The 19997-nt window shown below is 47.1% G+C and overlaps 1 protein-coding gene across 1 annotated transcript in view; it reads right to left on the reverse strand.

Moving 5' to 3' along the window:
- The window catches only part of LOC147900632 (dynein-1-alpha heavy chain, flagellar inner arm I1 complex-like), a 714561-nt gene that overhangs the window by 178790 nt on the left and 515774 nt on the right, over positions 1–19997 (reverse strand). Inside the window, exons 32-36 of the mRNA XM_087375690.1 lie at positions 15286–15431; positions 14855–15092; positions 4613–4732; positions 4057–4262; positions 3149–3473 (exon numbers count right to left, since the gene is read on the reverse strand). Of these exons, the coding sequence (XP_087231816.1) occupies positions 3149–3473; positions 4057–4262; positions 4613–4732; positions 14855–15092; positions 15286–15431 (1035 nt within the window). The remainder of the gene's footprint in view (positions 1–3148; positions 3474–4056; positions 4263–4612; positions 4733–14854; positions 15093–15285; positions 15432–19997) is intronic.

Consider the following 19997-nt stretch of genomic DNA (forward strand, 5'->3'; position numbering starts at 1 on the left):
GGCATCGAGAGAAGAGCCTCTCCTTCTTTCGATACACGGTAAGTAATGCCAAGACATTTCAGCTCAACCTAAGAGGCTGGAGGCCCACTAGAGTGCCTCATTAGAAGAACTTTCACATTTTTGCTGACTTGCAGAAATGCTTTTGGATGCGACTCTGGAAATCTCTCAAGAATGGAAAGATCACTCTCTTCGTTTGGCTTTCTATACATGGAGGGATTGTAGTGAACTAGTGGAGGTTGAGGTTTTGTGCAGATTCTACTTGTACTCGTTACCTCTTGGCTGAGGAGTCCATCCAGCATTGCCTATGGGACTGCAAACAGGCAGGGATTATTTAAAAAGGGATTGTTAAGCTATTGAGTGCCTTTACACACTCTCTTTTCTATATGACTTGGAGATCAATAGCTTGGATGAAGACTAGAATGGCATGACTAGAATGGTTTTCAAAGTTTTCAAAGCGGTCATGAAGATGCGTATAATATCCACACACAGCTTTGAGAGTGACTGAGAAGCATAGGTTTGGGTCCCATCTAAGGGCTTTGCGCATCTGGATCTCTATTTTTTCAATGCAGTGAGACTAGTCATCTCTTAAGTAGAGTCTATTGAGGGGGCCTAGAGCCTGTATAAGAAAAACAACATTGCATATAGAGTGATAAGCTGAGGGACCCCTCTAAGAATGAGAATCGACCTATCCAAATCCACTGCTTAATAGAAGATATGTGGACCTAATTGAGTATGCCAAGTACTTGGTCCCCAAGTGATGGAGCAAGTGTCCTTCCTCATCCTGCCAAACAAGTGTACAATGCCCTACCGAATCCTCTGGGCATCTGTGCATCCCAAAATAAACATGGAATAGACTCTAGCGTTATACAGCATTTTGGGCATGTGGGGTCTAAGCCTCTGTCTCTAGGTGTTGATCATGAGTCCACTGTGCTAGTAGAGCCAAAACAACATGGAGATTTGTCTTTTCACATACGATCTCTCGAGTTCTCTCTAAAAAAAAGTATGCATGGGCAAAGATTGTGAAGTCAAAAAAGGAGAGCATTCTGTAAGGGGCTGTTGCATTAGTTCATTGCCACTCTTCAGGGTCCCAAGGAAGGTGTTATAAAGGACTATGGAGCCAGACGTGCCAAGTATGACCCATGCAAGTGATGGGTGTGGGTCTACCCACCATTGACCACCATCATTGCATCCAACCACTTTGATCATATGAAGAACAACACCTCAATCGGCTCTTGCTTTAGCAGTTTAGCTAGCCACCAATCCTCAGTGACCTCGTAACAAACTGTCACTCCTCCGTGGTTTCAAAGACTGCATATGACCTAAAGGAAAACACCTGTGCCAGAGAACATACTGACCTATGTTCTCAAGGTTGTGGTCAGGGGGATTTTGCTAGGACAAGAGCCTTGGAAAAATTTATTTGTTGGATATAGTCTTGCTCTCCTTCCCCGGTTGGGGTTTGGATGGATAGTACCAAGTGGATCTTTACCTCGGCAAATCTCAAGGTTCCTTCCTTTCATATTATGGCTACCATCCTAAAAGCTTGGGGCAGCTTTAGGATAATCTTCAGAGAATCTCCCCCCCATTCTTTTAAACAGATTGATAGACAACGTGTCATGTGGAATGACAACATCTTGATGATCATGGCATACCTCTTCCACTTCAAGTCATAGGGCTTTTACAAGGTTCAAACATGGATGCCTTGGTTTTTTACATTCACTATGGGTGATGAGGATATCCTTGTGGAAGTTGTTTTTGATCCTGTCAAGCTTTTGGGTCATGTGGAGCAGTGTTTCTTGACTTCAGGTTGATATTTTGACCCTAACACGGATCACATTCCCCTGGGTTCAAGGAGGATCTGGCTCTATGGAAATGTCCCCATAAAGTATTTGTAGTGGGACCACAGGATTGGATTGATACAAGATGAAAGGAGCTTTCGCTACACGGTTAGCACTGCTGCCAGGATGTTTCAGGTTAGTCTTAGGGTCTGGAAGCCCACTAGATTTCCTCATTGGGATAATTTTCAGATTTCTACGGACTTGTAGAAACCCTTATGGAGAAGATTCTAGAAATCCCTCGAGAATAGAAAAATCACTTTTCCTTTTGGCTGTCTATTCATGGGGGGATTGCAGTGAACCTATGGAGGTCCACCCCCTGCTGGCCGTTGTTGCCTTTTTTCTGAGGAGGCCACTCAACATTGGTATAAGATTGCAGCCATGCTAGGTTTATCTGGAAGGGGATTGCTAGACTTTTGAGTACTTTTGTTCCCTCTCTCTTCGTCATGACCCGGGGCTCATCAGTGGCTTGGCTTTGTCTTTCAAGGCCATAGGTCTTTTATGAGAGGCATGACTCTTCTTGGGCTCTTTGGGTTTGACGACATTTAGTTGAGTCTTGCTCTCCATAGGATGTTCCCCACTCTTCTTACAGACCCGCACATGCCTCAGAGGATACTTTTTGGGAGATCTCAGTAGATGCACAATCCATACACATTGGCTAGTATTTGGACATATACTATACACACTTTGGTGGCCATTTGGGTGAGCATGCAAGGATCTTCCTGGGAGGCATTTGCCAAGAGCACTATTTTCCTTGGGGAGAGGAGTGGCTCCCCTTTTTTCTCGGAGTCCACCACACATTTGAGGTGGCACTTTCAGCCTCAACCTTGATGCTTTACTAGCTCTTCTCGATGAGCAAGTTATTTGCCCACTCAAGGTACTTTGTTTATAATGCTATGCATGATATGTTTCTTCCATGAGCATTTCTCTTGGGTAATTTTCATACTTACTAGAAGTATTTTCATTTGGAAAAAAAAGGGTAACTACTTAGGAAGGGAGGATGGTTAGTCACAACTTCCGGGTGGATTTTTCAGTCCTGGATGGGTGCATGAAGGATGTTCCAATGCATTGTAAGTGGACTTCAATACCAGCCTGAAATTTAAGTCGGTTGGGGATGCACTTTTGAGCATAAAGTATATATCCATAGCTGGCATAAGGAAACATGCATTTAGTGGTTTTCCATGAACTCACACAAACAATCTTTTGATAATTCTGGCTCAAGGAAACATGCATTTATTGGTTTCCACGAGCTCATACAAACAATTTTTTATCATTTCTAGTTTTGATGAGCTTAAATCATGATTCATTATGATCACCTTTAGATCTTGTTCAACAATGTCATTTAGTTGATGGTAATGGGCACGTGGGCAATCCAGTCCTGGAAACAGGTCATTTATCAGCCCTAGGAATAAAGGTACATCATCATAGACAAATTTTGGAAGATTCATGTCACGAAGCGCCCCCATTAGAACAAGCTGTTCACTCATGTCAGGTGATCCGCGCTTCAAAGCACCAGCCATCACTAAAACTGATTTTAGAGCACGCAGACCAAAATCATAATGGTACTGTTTTGACAATTGCTCCTTTGCAAGCTTGTAAAGCACTGTCATTTTCTTAGCAAGGGTCTTGGCCATGTCGAACCTGAGTGTGCCAACATTGGAGTGAGAAAGATTGTGAGTTCCGCCCTTCTCAAGCACAAAATTAAATGTTCAGCAGGTTACAACAAACTCATTATGGAATAATTAGACTTTGAATTGATGATCAAGGCTTTGTTTGAAGTACGTGCCATGAGGACAGCACAATGGTAATGAAATTGGTTGAGAGAGAGAGATGTCAAGCAAAGAAACTGTCTGGAACTTAACCAGTGTTTTCAGAAAGTTATTCACAACATATTGTAGTTTCTACATAACACAACAAATCAAATCAGCAAGTTGAGTGACAAGCATCATTTTACATTAAAAGTTTGATGCTGAAGAAGGAAAAAGATGCTTAAATGACTTTGCATTGCTTTCACAGCCACTGTCATTCCTCAAATTGTTTACAAAAGCTGTGTGACCTACTAAAAAAGACTCCCTCAGTCAGCGTACAACATGTATAATTCACTACCTAGATTGCACACTACTCGTGGTGGAAAGTTATTGTGCAGTGACTTAAAGAAAATAAAAGTAAACCGTGAAGTTTTAAATCAAAGAAAATCAGCAAGAAAATTTATGTAAAACCTCACCCTTCCGAGAAAAGCATAATTTCACAAATCTGTTGCAAGTCAGGCACTATCATTGTTACTGGACGGAAGAGTGCCTTGAGGTTGTCAGGAAGTTCGGTTCGCCCAGCATATCCTGGGTTCATTGTAATAAAGATTCCAGTCCTAGAATCCAAGGCTATTTCCTTGCCCTCAAACTGGAATTTCTTTAACCCATTCTTTAAAGCTTCCTGTAAACAACATAAATGATATCAAACCTAGCAAATACAAGTATTTATCATATGGTATCCCTTATAGATACTGCAATTTCTCTTGCTTGATTTTTCTTTTTGGGGGATTCTTTTTGCAAAGAAAGGACTTCTATCAAGTATAGAAAGAAACTTCTAGAGCAAAGGTCAAGGGAAGAATACATCATGCAAACATGAGAAAGCATAACCCAACTAGGGCATGGCCAAGAAATTGTTTCCCAATTAATTGACTCTGCATATATGTTCTCCTATTATTTATTCAAATTAACAACAAAATAAATCCTTAAACCATTTCAACAAGCAATGATTAGAAATAGAGCACATAAAAGCACCTGGATCTGCTTAATCTGAGAAGACACCACCGACAATACCTCTGCATCAATGCGATTGAATTCATCAAAGCATCCCCATGCACCACATTGAACAAGCCCAGAGAAAATTGATCCCATTGCCTTCACACAATAAGAGGTAACATACGAGTTGGAAAATTACAAAATTTTCCCCAATATAAATGAATCTTTACTTTACATGCACCAAAATCCACGTAACACTTTTATCAATAAGAAGGCAAGATTCGGTTTATTGACTTTATGACTTTAAACCTACTGTTCATTGCTAAGAGGAAAAAGTTGTGGAGACTTATACTACAAGTGGACAATTCAATGCAAGTGCGGCTCTCATATAAGAGCTTTGGGTTGAAATAACATTGGACTAGAGAATGAATGAGGAAATTATTTGGGCTAGGGAAATTAGCAGGGAATAAAGTCTTTGTGCAAATAATGTACAAGGCAATTACCTTCTCCATTAAGAATCCATTTTTCAGAGCATTGTATGAATGCAGAAACTTTCTTCCACTTCAGAGGCTGCACCCAGCCACTTTATACCAGCTTAATGATGGATTTAAGAGAGGCTCAAGAGTACAAAATCACAAACAAAATCTTATTGTGCTGGTTATGGGTGAGAACTTTGCATAAAAATTGGCTTTTGTGTTATCATTGATGATGCTGAGTCCTAGGTATGGAGACCCTGGAGGGTAGTTGCAACACACCAAGGTACTTTGCAACATAATAAGTTGCATGTATTTGAAAATTAAATCTTAGAACATGCATCTGCAGTGGAAGGTCTAGAGGCAAACTAAAGGCACAAAACAGTACTTTGAAGCTACAACTCAAATTTTCGAGGCGGACTACATGAGAAAGCTTGCTGGGGTTTCCACTTCATACCACTTTCCTGTTGTGCTGGTTATCTCAGAGCCTCACTTGACAGGCCGGTCTGCCAGCATCAGGATTCCGGATGCCTTGTATATAGAGGACCTTACTGAGGCAGCCTTGCAGATATGGGTTTCTCATGTCCAGGGTGGGTAGCCTCCCATCTCCATCACATGTAGCTGCTGCCCTTTCTGGTATTAGCAACTTTTACCACTCGGTTGCTAGTACGAGGAAACGTAAGATTGGTATTCGCTAGCACTTGGCAGCTTTGCAGAGCGAAGAGCAGAAACGGCCTTCAGATGCTTGGATTCAGGAGCGCCTTGCTGCAGCAAGGGCTCATCAGCAGACATTGCTTGATCAGAGAGCAAAGTATGCCTTTCATGCACGGGAGTCCTTCTGGATACAGATGGGTGGCTGAGTCAATAAACACTTTTTCTCTACTCTTGGCCCTAGGCATAGTAGAGAGAGTGTATCCCAGCTTATTGACTCACACGGGGTTTTACAGACAGATCCAGATGATGTCATGCGTATAGCTTCAGATTTCTATGCCGCCCTTCTTACTGCAGATCCTGACACACAGGATAGAAAGGATGCTAGACAGGTTATTTGGCAGAGCATCCCTAAGTTGGTTAAACCGGATATGCATGTTTTGCTTGATGCACCTTTCACAAACACAGAGTTAAAGACCTTGGACTTTCAAAAACGCAGACCAAGAAGAATCGAGAGAGGAGCTCCCCGCCTGCTGCTACCCGCCATTAGCTTTCACCATCACCCACCCCCGTTCTCTAGCTGCCTCGCGCCCTGCTGCCTCGCGCCTCGCGCCCTGCTGCCTCGGCCGTGCCCTGTGCCCTGCGCCTGTGCCCTGCGCCCTTTGGCCCTACGCCTTGCACCCTTGCGCCCTACTGCCCTGTGCCCGTACGCCCTTGCCTTGTGCCCTTGCGGCTTGCTGCCCTGCGCCCCTGCACCCTGCGTCTAGGCCCTGCGTCCTGTGCCCTGCGTCCTGCTCCCTCAGCATCCCGCTGCCCTGCGACCTTGGCCCTGCTGCCTCGGCATCCCGCTGCCCTGCGCCCTGTTGCCTCGGCTGAGCAGGCCTTTTGGCAGCGCCCTGCCCAGGTCGCCTACTGCCTTGGCTGCGCAGGCATTCTAGGCAGTGTCCCCCTTAAGCCCCTTTTTTTTTTTTTCGCCCCCCCTTTAGCCTGCTGGCCGCCTTTCAGGTCCTCTCGATTGCAGTTTGCCCGCCCCCCCTCCCTTGCTTCAGGTTAGGCAGTTTTAGGGCCCTCTCCAGGACTGTTTGACTCGTGTTCCGGGGAGTTGAGATCCTGGCTGTTTCCAGGCATACGTTTTAGCTTTACAGATGCTTGGATCAGAGGTGTTTCCTCTTTGTATAGATCAGCCCACAGTCAAGTGCTTATTGGTGGGGTAAGGGGTGAGAGATTTCAGATTTCCATATCAATCCGTCAGGGATGCCCCCTTGCTCCTTTTCTTTTTTTGTTTCTTTTGGCTTTCTATCCATGATGGGATTGCAGTGAACCTTTGGAGATCCAGATTCGGAGCCGACCCTACTTGCCCTCGTTGCCTCTCTGCTTTAGAGACGATTCAGCATTGCTTATGGGATTGCCGACAGGCAAGGATGATTTGGATGGGGGTAGCCAGGATTTTCAGTCACTTTGTGCACTCCCCATTCTTTATGACATGCTGTTCAGTGGCTTGGCTTTATCTTACTGGGCCTCAGGTCTTTTATGAGAGACGTGACTCTTTTTGGGCTATTTCGATTCAACATCATCAGGTTGAGTCATGTTCTTTGGATGTGGTACCACACCTTCCTTTTGCAGCAGTATATGCCTCTATGGATACCTCTTGGGAGATATTGGCGAGCATAGCAGCCTGGCATATCTGGAGAGCCAGATGCACAGAGGCATTGGAGGGAATTCAGGTTCATCCCTCGCACACATTGGCTAGTATCTGGACAGACATCATACATACTTTGATGGCTGTATGGATGAGCATCTAGGGACACTCTCGTGCAGCCTCAGCTAGAAGGGCTTCTTTCTTCAGGGAATGGAAGGATTCTCCTTTCTTCTCTGAGACTCTTACAGGGTTGAGATGGCACTTTCAGCCTCAGCCTTGGTTGTTTTCCACCTCACTTTGAGGCGGTTTATTTATCCTCATGGATACATGATGTATTCCACTTTGAGCTTGCTCTCGCAGGTTTTTTCTCTTACTTAACAGAAGTCTCTTTCTTGAAAAAAAAAAAAAAGAAAGCTCTCCTGCTCGAGTGAGCTGTTGCTCCTTCCCGACCCTTGCTGCCCCCCCTCTCCCTCGGCCCCTCCCTCTCCCCCAGCCCCTCCCCTCCCTCTCCCTCTCCCTCAGCCCCTCCCTCTCCCGCATCTCCTCTCCCACCAGCTGCCCCCCCTCCTCACCCTCCCTCTCTGGCTTGTGATACCATGCATGAGGTGCTTGTTTTAAACCCATATAAAGCTTTTCTAAGCTTGCACACCTTGTGCTCTTGTCCTTGGGGTTGCTGTAGTAGATCTCCATTCAAAAAGGCAGTCTGAAGGTCCATCTGATAGAATGGCCAACTATAATTTGCAGCAAGAGAAATGACACAAGGGATGGTAGTCATTTTGGCTACCGGATCAAAAGTCTCCTCATAGTCAATTCCCTCTTCTTGAGCATACCCCTTGGCAACAAGACGGACCTTATATTTTTCCACAACACCATCTGAATGATACTTGATCTTATAGATCCATTTGGTGCCCACAATATTTTTACCAATGGGTGCATGAACCAAATCCCATGTGGCATTCTTTTCGATGGACCTAATTTCAGATTCCATGGCCTTCTGCCATGAAGGATGTCCTTGTGCATCCTCAAAACTTTGAGGCTCAATTTCAGCTTCTATAACGGAGGTCATCATTGCAAAATTGACCTTTCCATGACCGCTTTTTGTGCTTGCCCTGGTTCTCCCCAAAGTAAGTTGATCATTAGCATCCTGAATGGTCAACCTTGCCCATTTTGGAATGGATTTATCGGTTGTACCGCTAGTTGTACCACTTGGAGTTGCATCCTTTGTTTAACTAACTCTACAAACCTTGGGTTGTCCTTCCCCACTAGCTGGCTGCACATCTAGAACATTTGAGGGAGAAGCACCCTCAATATGTGGCAAAGTAGCTGAAGTATGAGAGGAAGAAGGAGTATCCTTGGAGAACCCATCTCATCATCCAAAAACTGAATGATATCCAAAGACACATCATCATAAGGTGGCAAATTTACATTGGTTGGCTACATGCATTCATCTTCAGCAAAGGCAACATCTCTGCTGATTATGATCTTTCTTGTTTTTGGATCATAGAGCCTGAATCCCTTACTTTCCGTAAACTGGCATGCCATAAATCACTTGCAAAAGCAAATGAGACAGTCAAAGTATGCTGAACATAGCGCTGAACATCAAGCTTGTATAGCCCTTTCTCATAAGTACCTGGTGCCACAACGTCATACCCTTTCTTAGGATCCTTGATCTTACATGGATCACCTTGAAACTCAACAAGCATGTGCTAATCATGTTCAATAGAAGAAACTGAAATTTAAATTTTTCTCAAATCTGGGACATACCAAACATCATGGATGTATCTTTTCTTGCCTGAATCCAAAAGGATGGGAACATCTCCCACTCCTTTGATGTCCTGCGATGCATCATTTGTACATGTAACCTATGTGCCATAAACATGTGAGATTTCTTCAAACCACTCCTTTCTAGGAGTCATGTGCTTAGTAGCACCACTATCCAAATACCTTTAGTAGCACCACTATCCAAATACCTTTTATCAATGGCAGCAAAAGAAACATCAATAGACTAAGCATATGCACTAGAATCCCCCTGGCATCAAAGCTGTCCAGCAAACACAAAATCTTTGTCCTCTTGTGCATAGTGTGCCTGTGGTGGAGCATTTGCATTTTCAGTTGGTGCAACAAAATTACTGCTTGTGCCTTGGCTTTTCTTCTCATTAGCAATCCTTTTCTGACACTCTGCAATAAAATGACCTGGCTGTTTACAATAATTGCATCTACCCTTCTTTACCTTAGGACCTTGAGTTGCATTTGTACTTGCATTCCTCTCATTCTAGGGCTGATATGTATGGCTGTTCTTTTTTTGAAAACGAACTCCCCTTTGCTGAAATTTGCCCTTTCCTTGGGTGGCAAGTGCTTGCTCACCTTGACGGGAGGAATGGGCAAAATTGAAGGACCATTCCTCTTCTTGTAACAACAATCCAACTAGCTCATCAAATGAGAGAGGGGCTGTGCCCTAAGCATAATAGTCAAAGAGGTAACAAATGTGCCATAAGAGGGAGCCAAGTTGTTGAGAGTGATAGAGACTAATTTATTGTTCTCTATTTCCTCATCAACACTTGCTAGCTGATCTCTGAGATCAGTGATGTTTGCAATGTGCTATGTGATTGTCTGACCTTCTTACATGGAAAGCTCCTTGAGCTTATTGGTCAATGCAATGACCCCTGCCTCATTCTTGACATGATACATGTTTGCCAACTTTTCCCATGCATCCTTTGCATTTGTGCAAGACTTAATGGTTGTCATAATGTGCCTCTTCATCATACTGCTGAGGCAATCAAGAATAAAGCCTGGGCATTTCTACGGTCTAACTTCTTCTGCTCCTCCAATAGTGTCAGAGATGGAGTAACAGTAGAAGTAGTAGAAGTGTTAATGGTAAGAGTAGCAGAAGTGGCGGTGGAGGATGAGCTAGTACTAGATACAATAGGCCTAGTCTCATCACCACTCACAATATCCCATACGTTCTTAAATAAAAGAGTGATATATTCCATTCAAAACAAATCATACAACAGGTGGGAGAGAAAGTACTCTATCCCTAGCCTCAACAATGTGGCAAAAAAGCCATGGAGGTGGTCTAAAATGCCACGACATCCCAAAAGGGGTCAAGTGAAAAAATAAAGAGCAGTCCCATGTCCTCATGAAGGATATAAGTCTCCCACGAGCTGCCAAAGAGGTGCTTGTATACCGCTCCCACTGACTCCTAAGAGTGAAGATAATCTCTGCCCAAATGGAAGCGAGAGTATCAGCCTCCGTGCATAAATGGTTCCCAAGGACAAAAGAACATCGCAAACACCATATCCGCCATAGGGTAATGCTGGAAATCACCTCCCAGGCTGACCCTGCAGCTGAAGTAGGCATGGAATCCTGTGCTGGTACCGGTACCAAAAGTAAATCCTGCGGCTCCATGATGCTGGTCTCCATGGGACCCCGTCTCTGGCGACGCTGCATGAAGAAATCAAGGTCTCCTGGCTCTGACTCAAAGAGAGTAAAGGCTCCAGATCCTCTCCCCCAAAGAACAGCGCCCCACGTCATCAGAAAGGACTCAGATGTGACATATGAGAACAACTGAAGATACATGTCCATACCACTCTAGAGCTGGTGCAACTCCATAAACAGTGCTTGCTAGATTCCTCTGCAAGCTGACAATGCCTACACAAGGAGGGTCTACCCATCTGCTGGAGCCAAGTACCCACAGGTATGCCCCTATGTATAGTGAGCCAAAGAAAGTAGGAGACATTCCTGGCTCTACTGATGCCCCAAAAGTGAGTCCAGTAGCTCAGCAAGAGCTTTGCAGTAAGTCCCTGTGCGTGCCAATGCTGGGAGGCAGATGGAATGTGATGAGAGTCTCTCTGCTGGAGCCTGTAACCTGCCCTCGTCGAGTACTGGAAGAAAGAAAGAGGACGAATGCCTGCCACCGGAGCTGGCCATGCCCACTCACCTGGGTCTCAGTCAAGCTCCGCAAGAGGTCGACCTTGGAAAATCCAAAGTCTCCATCTAATATCCTCTGCAATGGTCAAGCTGGAAGGATCTGTGGCCCATTCCTTACCCAGGCAACCAATGACCCTGACTCTCTGCCAACGAAGCTCCTGACGATCCAGGGGCTGAGTGGGATACAATCTGTGAGAGGAGTCCGTCTCAAAATAAACAAACGGTGCCGGTCCTAAGCGAACTCCAATACATAGCCCAGCCTCACTAAAACAACCTGACCAAGTAGAAATGGGATCAATATAGGCTGGATCTGTAAGTACATCCCTCCACTCCTGAGGAATAGCTCTCATGATCAGTAATCTGGTGGCAGCAATCTGTCCAAGTGGCCCATGTCTATCTCTAATCACCTCCTCTGACATCTCCACACCTTCCCTGAACCAATCTCCAATTGTCACAACCCCTTGAGCATGCCATCTGGCTAAGGGAGTCCTAAGTTCTATACCAAGGGAAGATCCCTGGTACCGAACTAGGGGGTTATGGTAAAGTGGCTGTCGGGCAATTTCCTCTCTGGAGGAGGGAATTGCTCTGATGAGGTGCTGTCGAAAATGATCCCAAATCTGAACAAGCCTTTTCACAAGTGGTGAGGAAGGCTGAGAATGCTGGTCCGTCAGGAAGATCCAACTGACTCTACCTGCCCACTGACCTGCTGCTCTGGGGGTGCACTGGTGAATCCCATGCAGCAGGAACTATTTCCACGGCTGATCTCCTGGAGTCAAACCTCTAACAAGAAGTTTGACTAAAAGGGCTCTGCTCTGCATCTCCGGATCAAGAACCCCAAGTCCTCCCTGCGAGAAAGGTAAAGTGATAGTATCCCATGAAACTCTGGCCCTAGTGTCCTCAGAACCATCACCACCACTCCACAGAAAGTTCCGAAGCAATCTCCTCACCTGACGCATCGAGTCAGCATGAAAGCACCAACATGACACAACATACCACATAGTCGCTAGTAGAACCTGGTTGAGTACCAGCGCTCTTCCGGCCAAAGAGAGTCTAGCCGTACTTCAGTAGGCTAGCTTTCTCCGGATACTCTCAAGAACTGGGGCAAACTGTTGCGTCGGGGACACCTCAATGCCAACCTGAAAGCCTAGATATGCAAGTCAAAATCAAGCTATTTGAGGTCAAACTTTGCTCGTTGCTTCATTAAAACGAGCAAAAACTGTGTCTAGAGAGGGGCACATTCTTCGTTTCTCCGCAGGCAGCTTCCATTCTCGGGGGAGCGAAAGCTGGTTAGCTGAGCTTCTTGACAGCGAGATTGAGAGACAGCTTTTGAGCATGACTCAGTTTTCATTAGTTCACCGTATTGTCGGCTCGCAGATTCATTCTTGCCCTAGGACTCTTCGACCTGGCTTCGGAGGAAGGGCCTTTCTGTTTCTGTTCTTTGAGGTTCAGGGAGACTTTGATTTGCCCAGGAGTGTTGGTTGGTTTGACTTTCAGCTCCTCAGTTCGCGTCAGAGTATTATTCCCTTGGATGGAGCCATTTTACATGAGTTGGGGCAGATCTGGAGCCTGATCAGAGACCGACTTTGGATTGCGCCGTCAGAGAGAGTCATTTGTGCCGCTGCCACTGGCATCCCCTCACTTCCATCCGATGTCTAGGCTGTCCATCATTTCTTGGAACGTGAGAGGACTGAACGGCCGCAGATTTATTTCAGATGCAAATGGTCGTAGATCGGGAGTTCCTAGATTGCAGCTGCTTAGGGACTCCCTTCGATTTATTTCCTCAGGGTCCCCTCCAGACATTGTGCTTATCCAGGAGCATAAGCTCTCCTAGGACAGGATTGACAGATGTAGATCCTTACTCAGAGGACAGAGCCGGACATATTGGAGCCCAGCGGATGGTACGAGGGGAGGAGTTTGTATCTCAGTTTCAGCTAGGTGGGCCCCAGATATCACCCAAGAGGGTACACTAGTGGAGAGCAGGGCATGCTATGTTATTTTTCAGATTGAGAGCACAGCAGTTGGTGTTCTCAATGTGGACGCTCCCATATGTTCTTGCAAAATGTTCTTGAGCATAAAGACCACAAGGCATAGTTGGTTCCTTCCAACTTATCTCCTTCGGTCATCATAATCCCAAAGCTCTCTAACTGAGATATATTGACTGCAGAACAAACACTGACTGCAAATGCACTTACAAAGCAAATGCAACTGAAAGGAAAGTGCCTTTGACTGCTCTGTGCAATCACTGCAAGTATCGCATTAACTGATTGCTCAAAGAGAAACAGACTGCACTATGGCATCACCCACTGCAATCAAATTGAAAATGCTCCTTGAGTACAAATGTGTGCCTCTGAGCACACCAATATCCTCAAAGAGAACCTATACAGATTGCTGTATGGAGACTGGCAGTAAGCTTTATAAAAGTAGCAAAATATGCCCAAAAATGCCTTCACAAAGCCACAATCCCTTCCGGGATACAAAGGCAATACAAGCAATAATACCTATGCCCACAACAATCCTCAATCTCAACCAAACAATGGCTCAAAATGCATCAGCCAAAGGCATAAAATCTGAAGCCAAACCTTGCTCAATAGGCATCCAATGAAGGCATTCACTTTTAGCCAACCTTTGCCTGATATGCAAGTCAAAATCAAGCTATTTGAGGTCAAACTTTGCTCGTTGCTTCACAAAAGCGAGTTGTAAAAGATCAAGAACATAGGCATTTTGATAGGCAGCCAGAAACACTCTTCAAGTAGGTCGTTTCACCACAAAAACGAGCTGGAAATCAGGCTGAATAAGGGCAGTCAGCAACAGCTCTTGAAAAAAGGTTAGTTTTTCAAAAACGAGCTCCAAATGAGGTCGTTTTTAGGACAACCAATAGTAGCAACGTCCCCACAATAGTAAGCAAATATTTCCTTCACAAAGACGCCCCCAAAACAGCAAAAACGAGCTGTCTTTGAGCAAAAGACGGGTCGCTTTTGAGCAAAAAAACAAGCTGTCTTTTCCTCTACAAAGATGCTCACTAATGCCCACAAGAATGGTGACCAAGATGCTCCAAATCTAAGAACAAATATTCCCGAGAATGCCACAAGAATGGCAGAAGGCAAAGCAGTAAGAGTACACACAGACACGAGTGAACTTGCTTGGTGACAAGAAGCAAGGCAGGAACCGGGTACTAGTGAGTGTGGCTCTGATACCACATTAAGGAACAAAAGGAGATGTTTGTGAATACAAGTGAGCAAGAATGTGGTCACACAAAAACTCTAATAGAATGTTTGATGAAATGAAAGTACAAGTACTTGGTATTTATAGTACCCAAGTACAAAACTAGAAAATAGAGTAAGTCCTAGTCTATGCTACACCACCATATCATTGTATGTGTCTACAATATTTAAAAAAAAGTCTTGGAAAATTGTCTTTGTTTGGCCAAGCAATGCCACAATATCCCAGGCATCAAAGATCTCGATGAGCCTCGAATCTGCATCAATACTGACCATACCAGTGCAGAATATAGAAACGGATGTAAATAATCCACCATTTCATAAAATATATAGATCTTATTGCATTTGAAAGTTTAGCAAAGAAATAACATACTTTGTAATCAAGACCATCACCACAGTTAAATACAACACACAGCAATGCCATTGATTTTGCAAGATCTTTAACAGTCTCTGTTTTCCCTGTCCCTGCAGGTCCTGCAGGAGCCCCTCCAAGCCGGTATGTTAGAGCTGTGGTCAGAGTCATATAGCAACGATCTGTTAATGATGTAATAACAAGCCTTCCATTCAGACCCATGTATTCATATCCAAACTGGAATGCTCCGGTGCATTGCCTGCAAGAAGCCTCGAATAAGGGGTATGTTCTAAAAAAGATAAACTTTAAGACAGACTGCCAAAATAAAGTGGATTTATTTATTTTTCCTCTTCAAATATGATATGGGATTTTGATCCGGAACAGCCACTCAAAAAGCAAGACACATCATGGTTACCAATCATTTTCCAATATGGACCTTATTATGATATCACCTTATTATGATATCATCGATTGCCCTGTCCCAGTAAAATCTAAGCTGGCTTTCCCAAGCGAATTCTCGATGATCAAGAATGCTATCACGAACAAAAGTGTCGATAATATCTCTTGCATGTACGTCAACAATAATCAGAGCATTTACCTGTTTTCCAGAAAAAATCAGTAGTTCATCTTTGAAACAAGAGAATTAATGTATTCCAGTACAATAAAACTCAGACACAAAATTTTCCATCCTTACAGGCAAAAAGAGTGGCAAATCTTAAGTTTTTCAAGAAGGTGTAACGATTAAATCTAAGCTGGCTTTTCCAAGATGATCAAGAACGTTATCACTATTGAAAAATTTTTTTTTCCGAAAAAACAGTGCTGATTATATTGCTTCGAAAACAAGATACAAGAGGTCAGTTTTGCAACTGACGGGGCTGTGTTCACAAATCGGACGCAGCTCAAAACGGAAACAGAAAGCTCTCTCTCACGGAGGGATCAGGCGAGTGTGAATGAATAGCCAGAGAGGTGGTGAATAGCGCCACTGAAGGCCCTGAGAAGTATGCGCGAAGAAGAGGCCCTGAGTATCCCAATCACGGAGGAATCGTCTCCGCTTCTCCCGGCCAGCCCGGGAATCTCCCTGTATCTGGTCCCACTGGCCTCTGAGTGTGTGTATAATCTCACTCCAGATGTCGGTCATGACCTGGGCAGTCGAAAGAGAGGTGCCACCGAGTATCTGCGCGTAGCGCGAAGTCCAAATGTGCCATCCAGCGATGCTGCTAATAATCTCCCAGACTAGCTGCCTCTCCTGAGATCCTGTGTCAGCCTCTGCCAGGTGCGGCGGAATGCCCTCTAGCGGCCCCCAAGTCCCCTGTGTGATAAGGAACATGGGGTCCTGCGGGCCTGCCTCGAACAACTGATGAAAGCCAGGTGTGGTGCTGCTCCAGCAGAACGCGCCCCAAGTGATCAAACCTAGCTCCGGTGCTGCGCGAGTAAGGATCCCGAAGGTCCACCCCCACACTTCCTGGGCGCGAGTGCAACTCCACAGGCAGTGTTTTGGTGACTCCTCGTCCTCATGACAGATCTGACAAAGTCCATCTTGACCAACCTGCCGCAACCAGCTCCCCACTGGAAGACCCTTGTGGGCGAGTAGCCAAAGGAAGTAGGAAATCTTCCGTGGCCGCCAGCTCTCCCACAAGGCCTGCAAAAATAACCTGGAGATACCCTGAGCATACCAACTGGGCCGCTGGGTGGGCGGGCGGCTCTGCATCCTCCCAAGAACTCTCCTGCCCAATGTCGTGCTGTAAGCGAAGAAAGGGGTTGGCCCCTGGCCTGCCGCAACCTCTGGCCATCTCCACTCACCTGGGTCCCAATCAAGCTCCCAATCAAGCTCTGACAAGGCCCGCCCCTCCCAAAGCCAGAGTCGCCATAACTGCAGCTGATCCTGCTCTATACTAGGATCTGTCCACCAAACCTTCCCCACGAGGCCTACAACCCGAACCCTCTGCCACGGGAGAAAGGGGTCGATGAGCACACCTTCTCTCCTGAGTCGGCCGTCCCCCGAAACCGCGAAGAAGGAAACAGAGGTGTCGTCCAACCGGCCTGCAACCACCAGTGGGATGCCACGGGGGGTGAACTGTCCAAGCCAGCGGTCATCCCCAGGCATGAGGATCTGAATCTCAGGTGGAGCCAGCCAACCAGTAGGAATTGCTCTGTCTATCTCTGTGCGTCTCGCCTGAGCTCCACGAACACCTCCAGCTGCGGCCGCTAGAGCAGCGGCCTCCAAGTGTCTGTAAGTGTCCCTCCAAACTCAAAGGGACCAGGCTGGCCCCCGCATCCAACTGTCCCACATGATATGTGACCTCTCCCCCAACTGAAGGCCCATGACATCTCTGACCTAATCGTTCCAGATGAGCGGCTGGCGGTCGATCTCCTCCTGACAGCTAGGAGGGGACTGGATGAGACTGAGACGGAGTCGCCTCCAAACCAAGAGCAGGCTACGAATGAGCGGGGAGCGGGGGTGAGTGAGCGGTGCAGAGGTGAAGATCCACCGAAGGGACGGTAGCCACTCACCACCTCGGCGCGGGACGCAAGAACCGATCCCCTGCTGAAGTAACATCTTCCACGTCTGCCCCCCCGGGGTCAAACCGCGGATAACTAACTTGCCCAACAGGGCCTGACTCTGAAGCTCAGGATCAATGACCCCCAAGCCACCCTCAGCCTGCAGAAGAATGACTGTCTGCCAGGCTACCCTGGCTCTGGTATCTCTGAGGCCATCCCCCCCAGACCACAGGAAATTCCGAACCAACCTCCTGAGCTGAGCCACACTGGCTCTCGAGAAGCACCAACAGGAGGCCACAAACCAGGCCGTGGCCAGGAGAACCTGGTTGACTACAAGAGCACGTCCTGCAAGAGAGAGCTTAGCAGTGCTCCAGAAAGCCAGCTTCCGTTGAATGGAATCTAGCACCGGGAGAAACTGCTGAGCTGGCGTGATGTCCAGGCCGACCTGAAAGCCGAGATATCTGGCTGTCTGTCCCCGCGGGATCCATCTGAAACCCAAAAATCTCCCCCACTGTGAGCATGCCTCAGGGTTTGTGAGAAAACCAACTGATTTGTTCCAGTTGATTTTCGCACCAGCTGCCGAGCAGAAGACCTCTAAGGCCAGTCTCACCCTCTCCAGCATCATCTCATCATCCTGAACATACAGTGCTGTGTCATCTGCATACTCCGAGTCCAGGAGCTCCGTATCCTCCCTGACGGGAAGGTGAATACCCCGAATCCCGGTCGACCTCGCCCAAAGGTAGTATGTCATCGCCTCAGCGAAGAAGAGAAACAGGTAAGGAGCGAGAGGGCAACCCTGACGCACTGATCTCTCTAGAGGAAATCGCTCTCCCATCCTGCCGCTGATCATGACCCTGCTGGAAGCTGTCCTGTGAAGCGCTGAGATACCCTGAATCCATCCTGCTGGAAATCCTAGTCTCTCCAAAGTACCTTCCAAGAATGGCCAGTCCACTCGATCGTAGGCCTTCTCAAAGTCGAGAAGTAGGATGGCTAAGTGCGACCCACTGTGCTGAGCCCACTCCACCGCCTCTGAGAAGGTGAAGACATTATCCAGGATACTGCGATCCTGGACAAAGCCTGTCTGAGTGTCATGAATGAGGTCAGGAAGTAGAGGCCGAACTCTGGCGCTGATCATCTTGGCAAGGATTTTGTAGGCAGTGGTGAGGAGAGTGATCGGGCGCCACTGACGGATCTCTTGTCGGTCTCCTCCCTTCGGGATGAGGCAAATCAATCCCGAAGAGAGGCTCTCTGGCATATGTCCGCTGCTGAAAATCCTCTGTAGGGCTGCTAGGAGGGGCTGATGGATCTGATCCCAGAAAGAGGTGAAGAAAGCGCGAGAGAGCCCATCCTCGCCAGGGCATTTCTGCCCATCGATGGCCATCAAGGCCTCCTGCATCTCAACAGTAGTGAACGGTGCCATCAATGTCGCCTGCATGCTGGGCTGCACAAGGGGGGGAATATGCCTCCACACCTCCTCGCGGGAACGTCTAGTGCAAGGGGCAAGCTGCTCCTGCTGAAAAAGAGTCCTGTAGAAATCGGTAGCCAACCCCAAGACCTCTTTCGGATCAGTAACAATGTGCCCCTGCACTGTCCTAAGACTCCGGAGCTGATCACCTGCTGCCCTCTGGCCATGCGTCCTGAAGAACTCTCTGCTCATCCGGTCACCCTTCTGAGCCCAGTAGGAGAGGGAGGCGTGATAAGAAAACTCTGAGCGGCGCTGGAGGGTCTCCTCAAGAAGGGCTCTGGCACGAAGGGCCTGGATCCGAAGCTCCTCCGAACCCGGAGCTGCTTGCTGGAGTCGCTGAATGGAGGCGAGGTCCCTACGAAGAGCTCTCTCTCTGCCCCACCACTCCTGGCGAACCTGAAGGGCTGCGAGCTGGCAAATCTGGCTGGACTCCTGCAAAGCCTGAGCCACCGACTCTACCAGATCCACGCACTCGCTCCAATCTCTGTCCCAAAGGCTATCAATACTACTGCGCGCACCTCCTCCCTAGAGAAAATGGAATCAGGAATCCTGCACGAACGGGGAGGAAGGGACTGAGCTGCCGAGTCTAGTGATAAGAGCACAGGCGCGTGGTCGGAGAGTGTCGTCCCTGGCACTATACCCACCTGACCACCTCTGCTGATGGCCCAATCACTGACATAAAATCTGTCCAGTCTCTCCAGGAGTCTGCCTCCTTCCCTGCAGAAGCCCCAAGAGAAGTCCAAGCTCCCGTGCCATCGGCGGAAGGACGCGGGTCTCTCCAGCTGTCCCTACCTCCTGTCGCGAAGATAAAGGAGTCCCAAGCGGACTGCTCTGCCTGAGCTATACCTGTAAACTCTGGTCCTCTGCCCTGCTGGTCCTCCAAAGTCTCCAGATTGTTGAAGTCACCTCCAACAATCCATGAATCCATGTCTGGGAGAATCTCTGTGAGTGTCCTCCAGAAAGTGGCTCTGCATCGGAGGTCTGTGGGTGCATAGATGTTGAGGATTCCTATTTTGGAGCCCTCCAACTCTAGGCCAACCCAAAGTGCACGGCCTGGGATCAACCTGGGATCAATGTACCATGACCAAAAACTCCCTGGGCAATCGACTCGCAAACGGAAGTACAGACACCGCCACTCCTCCCCTGTGCACTGATCGAGGGCTCCCAATAAGTGTGAGAGCGCCCAGGGAGGATCTTCCC

Source organism: Dipteris shenzhenensis, chromosome 6, assembly GCF_047967505.1.
Source record: "Dipteris shenzhenensis isolate YYH24624 ecotype China chromosome 6, Dip_SZ_1.0, whole genome shotgun sequence".
Classification (NCBI taxonomy): domain Eukaryota; kingdom Viridiplantae; phylum Streptophyta; class Polypodiopsida; order Gleicheniales; family Dipteridaceae; genus Dipteris; species Dipteris shenzhenensis.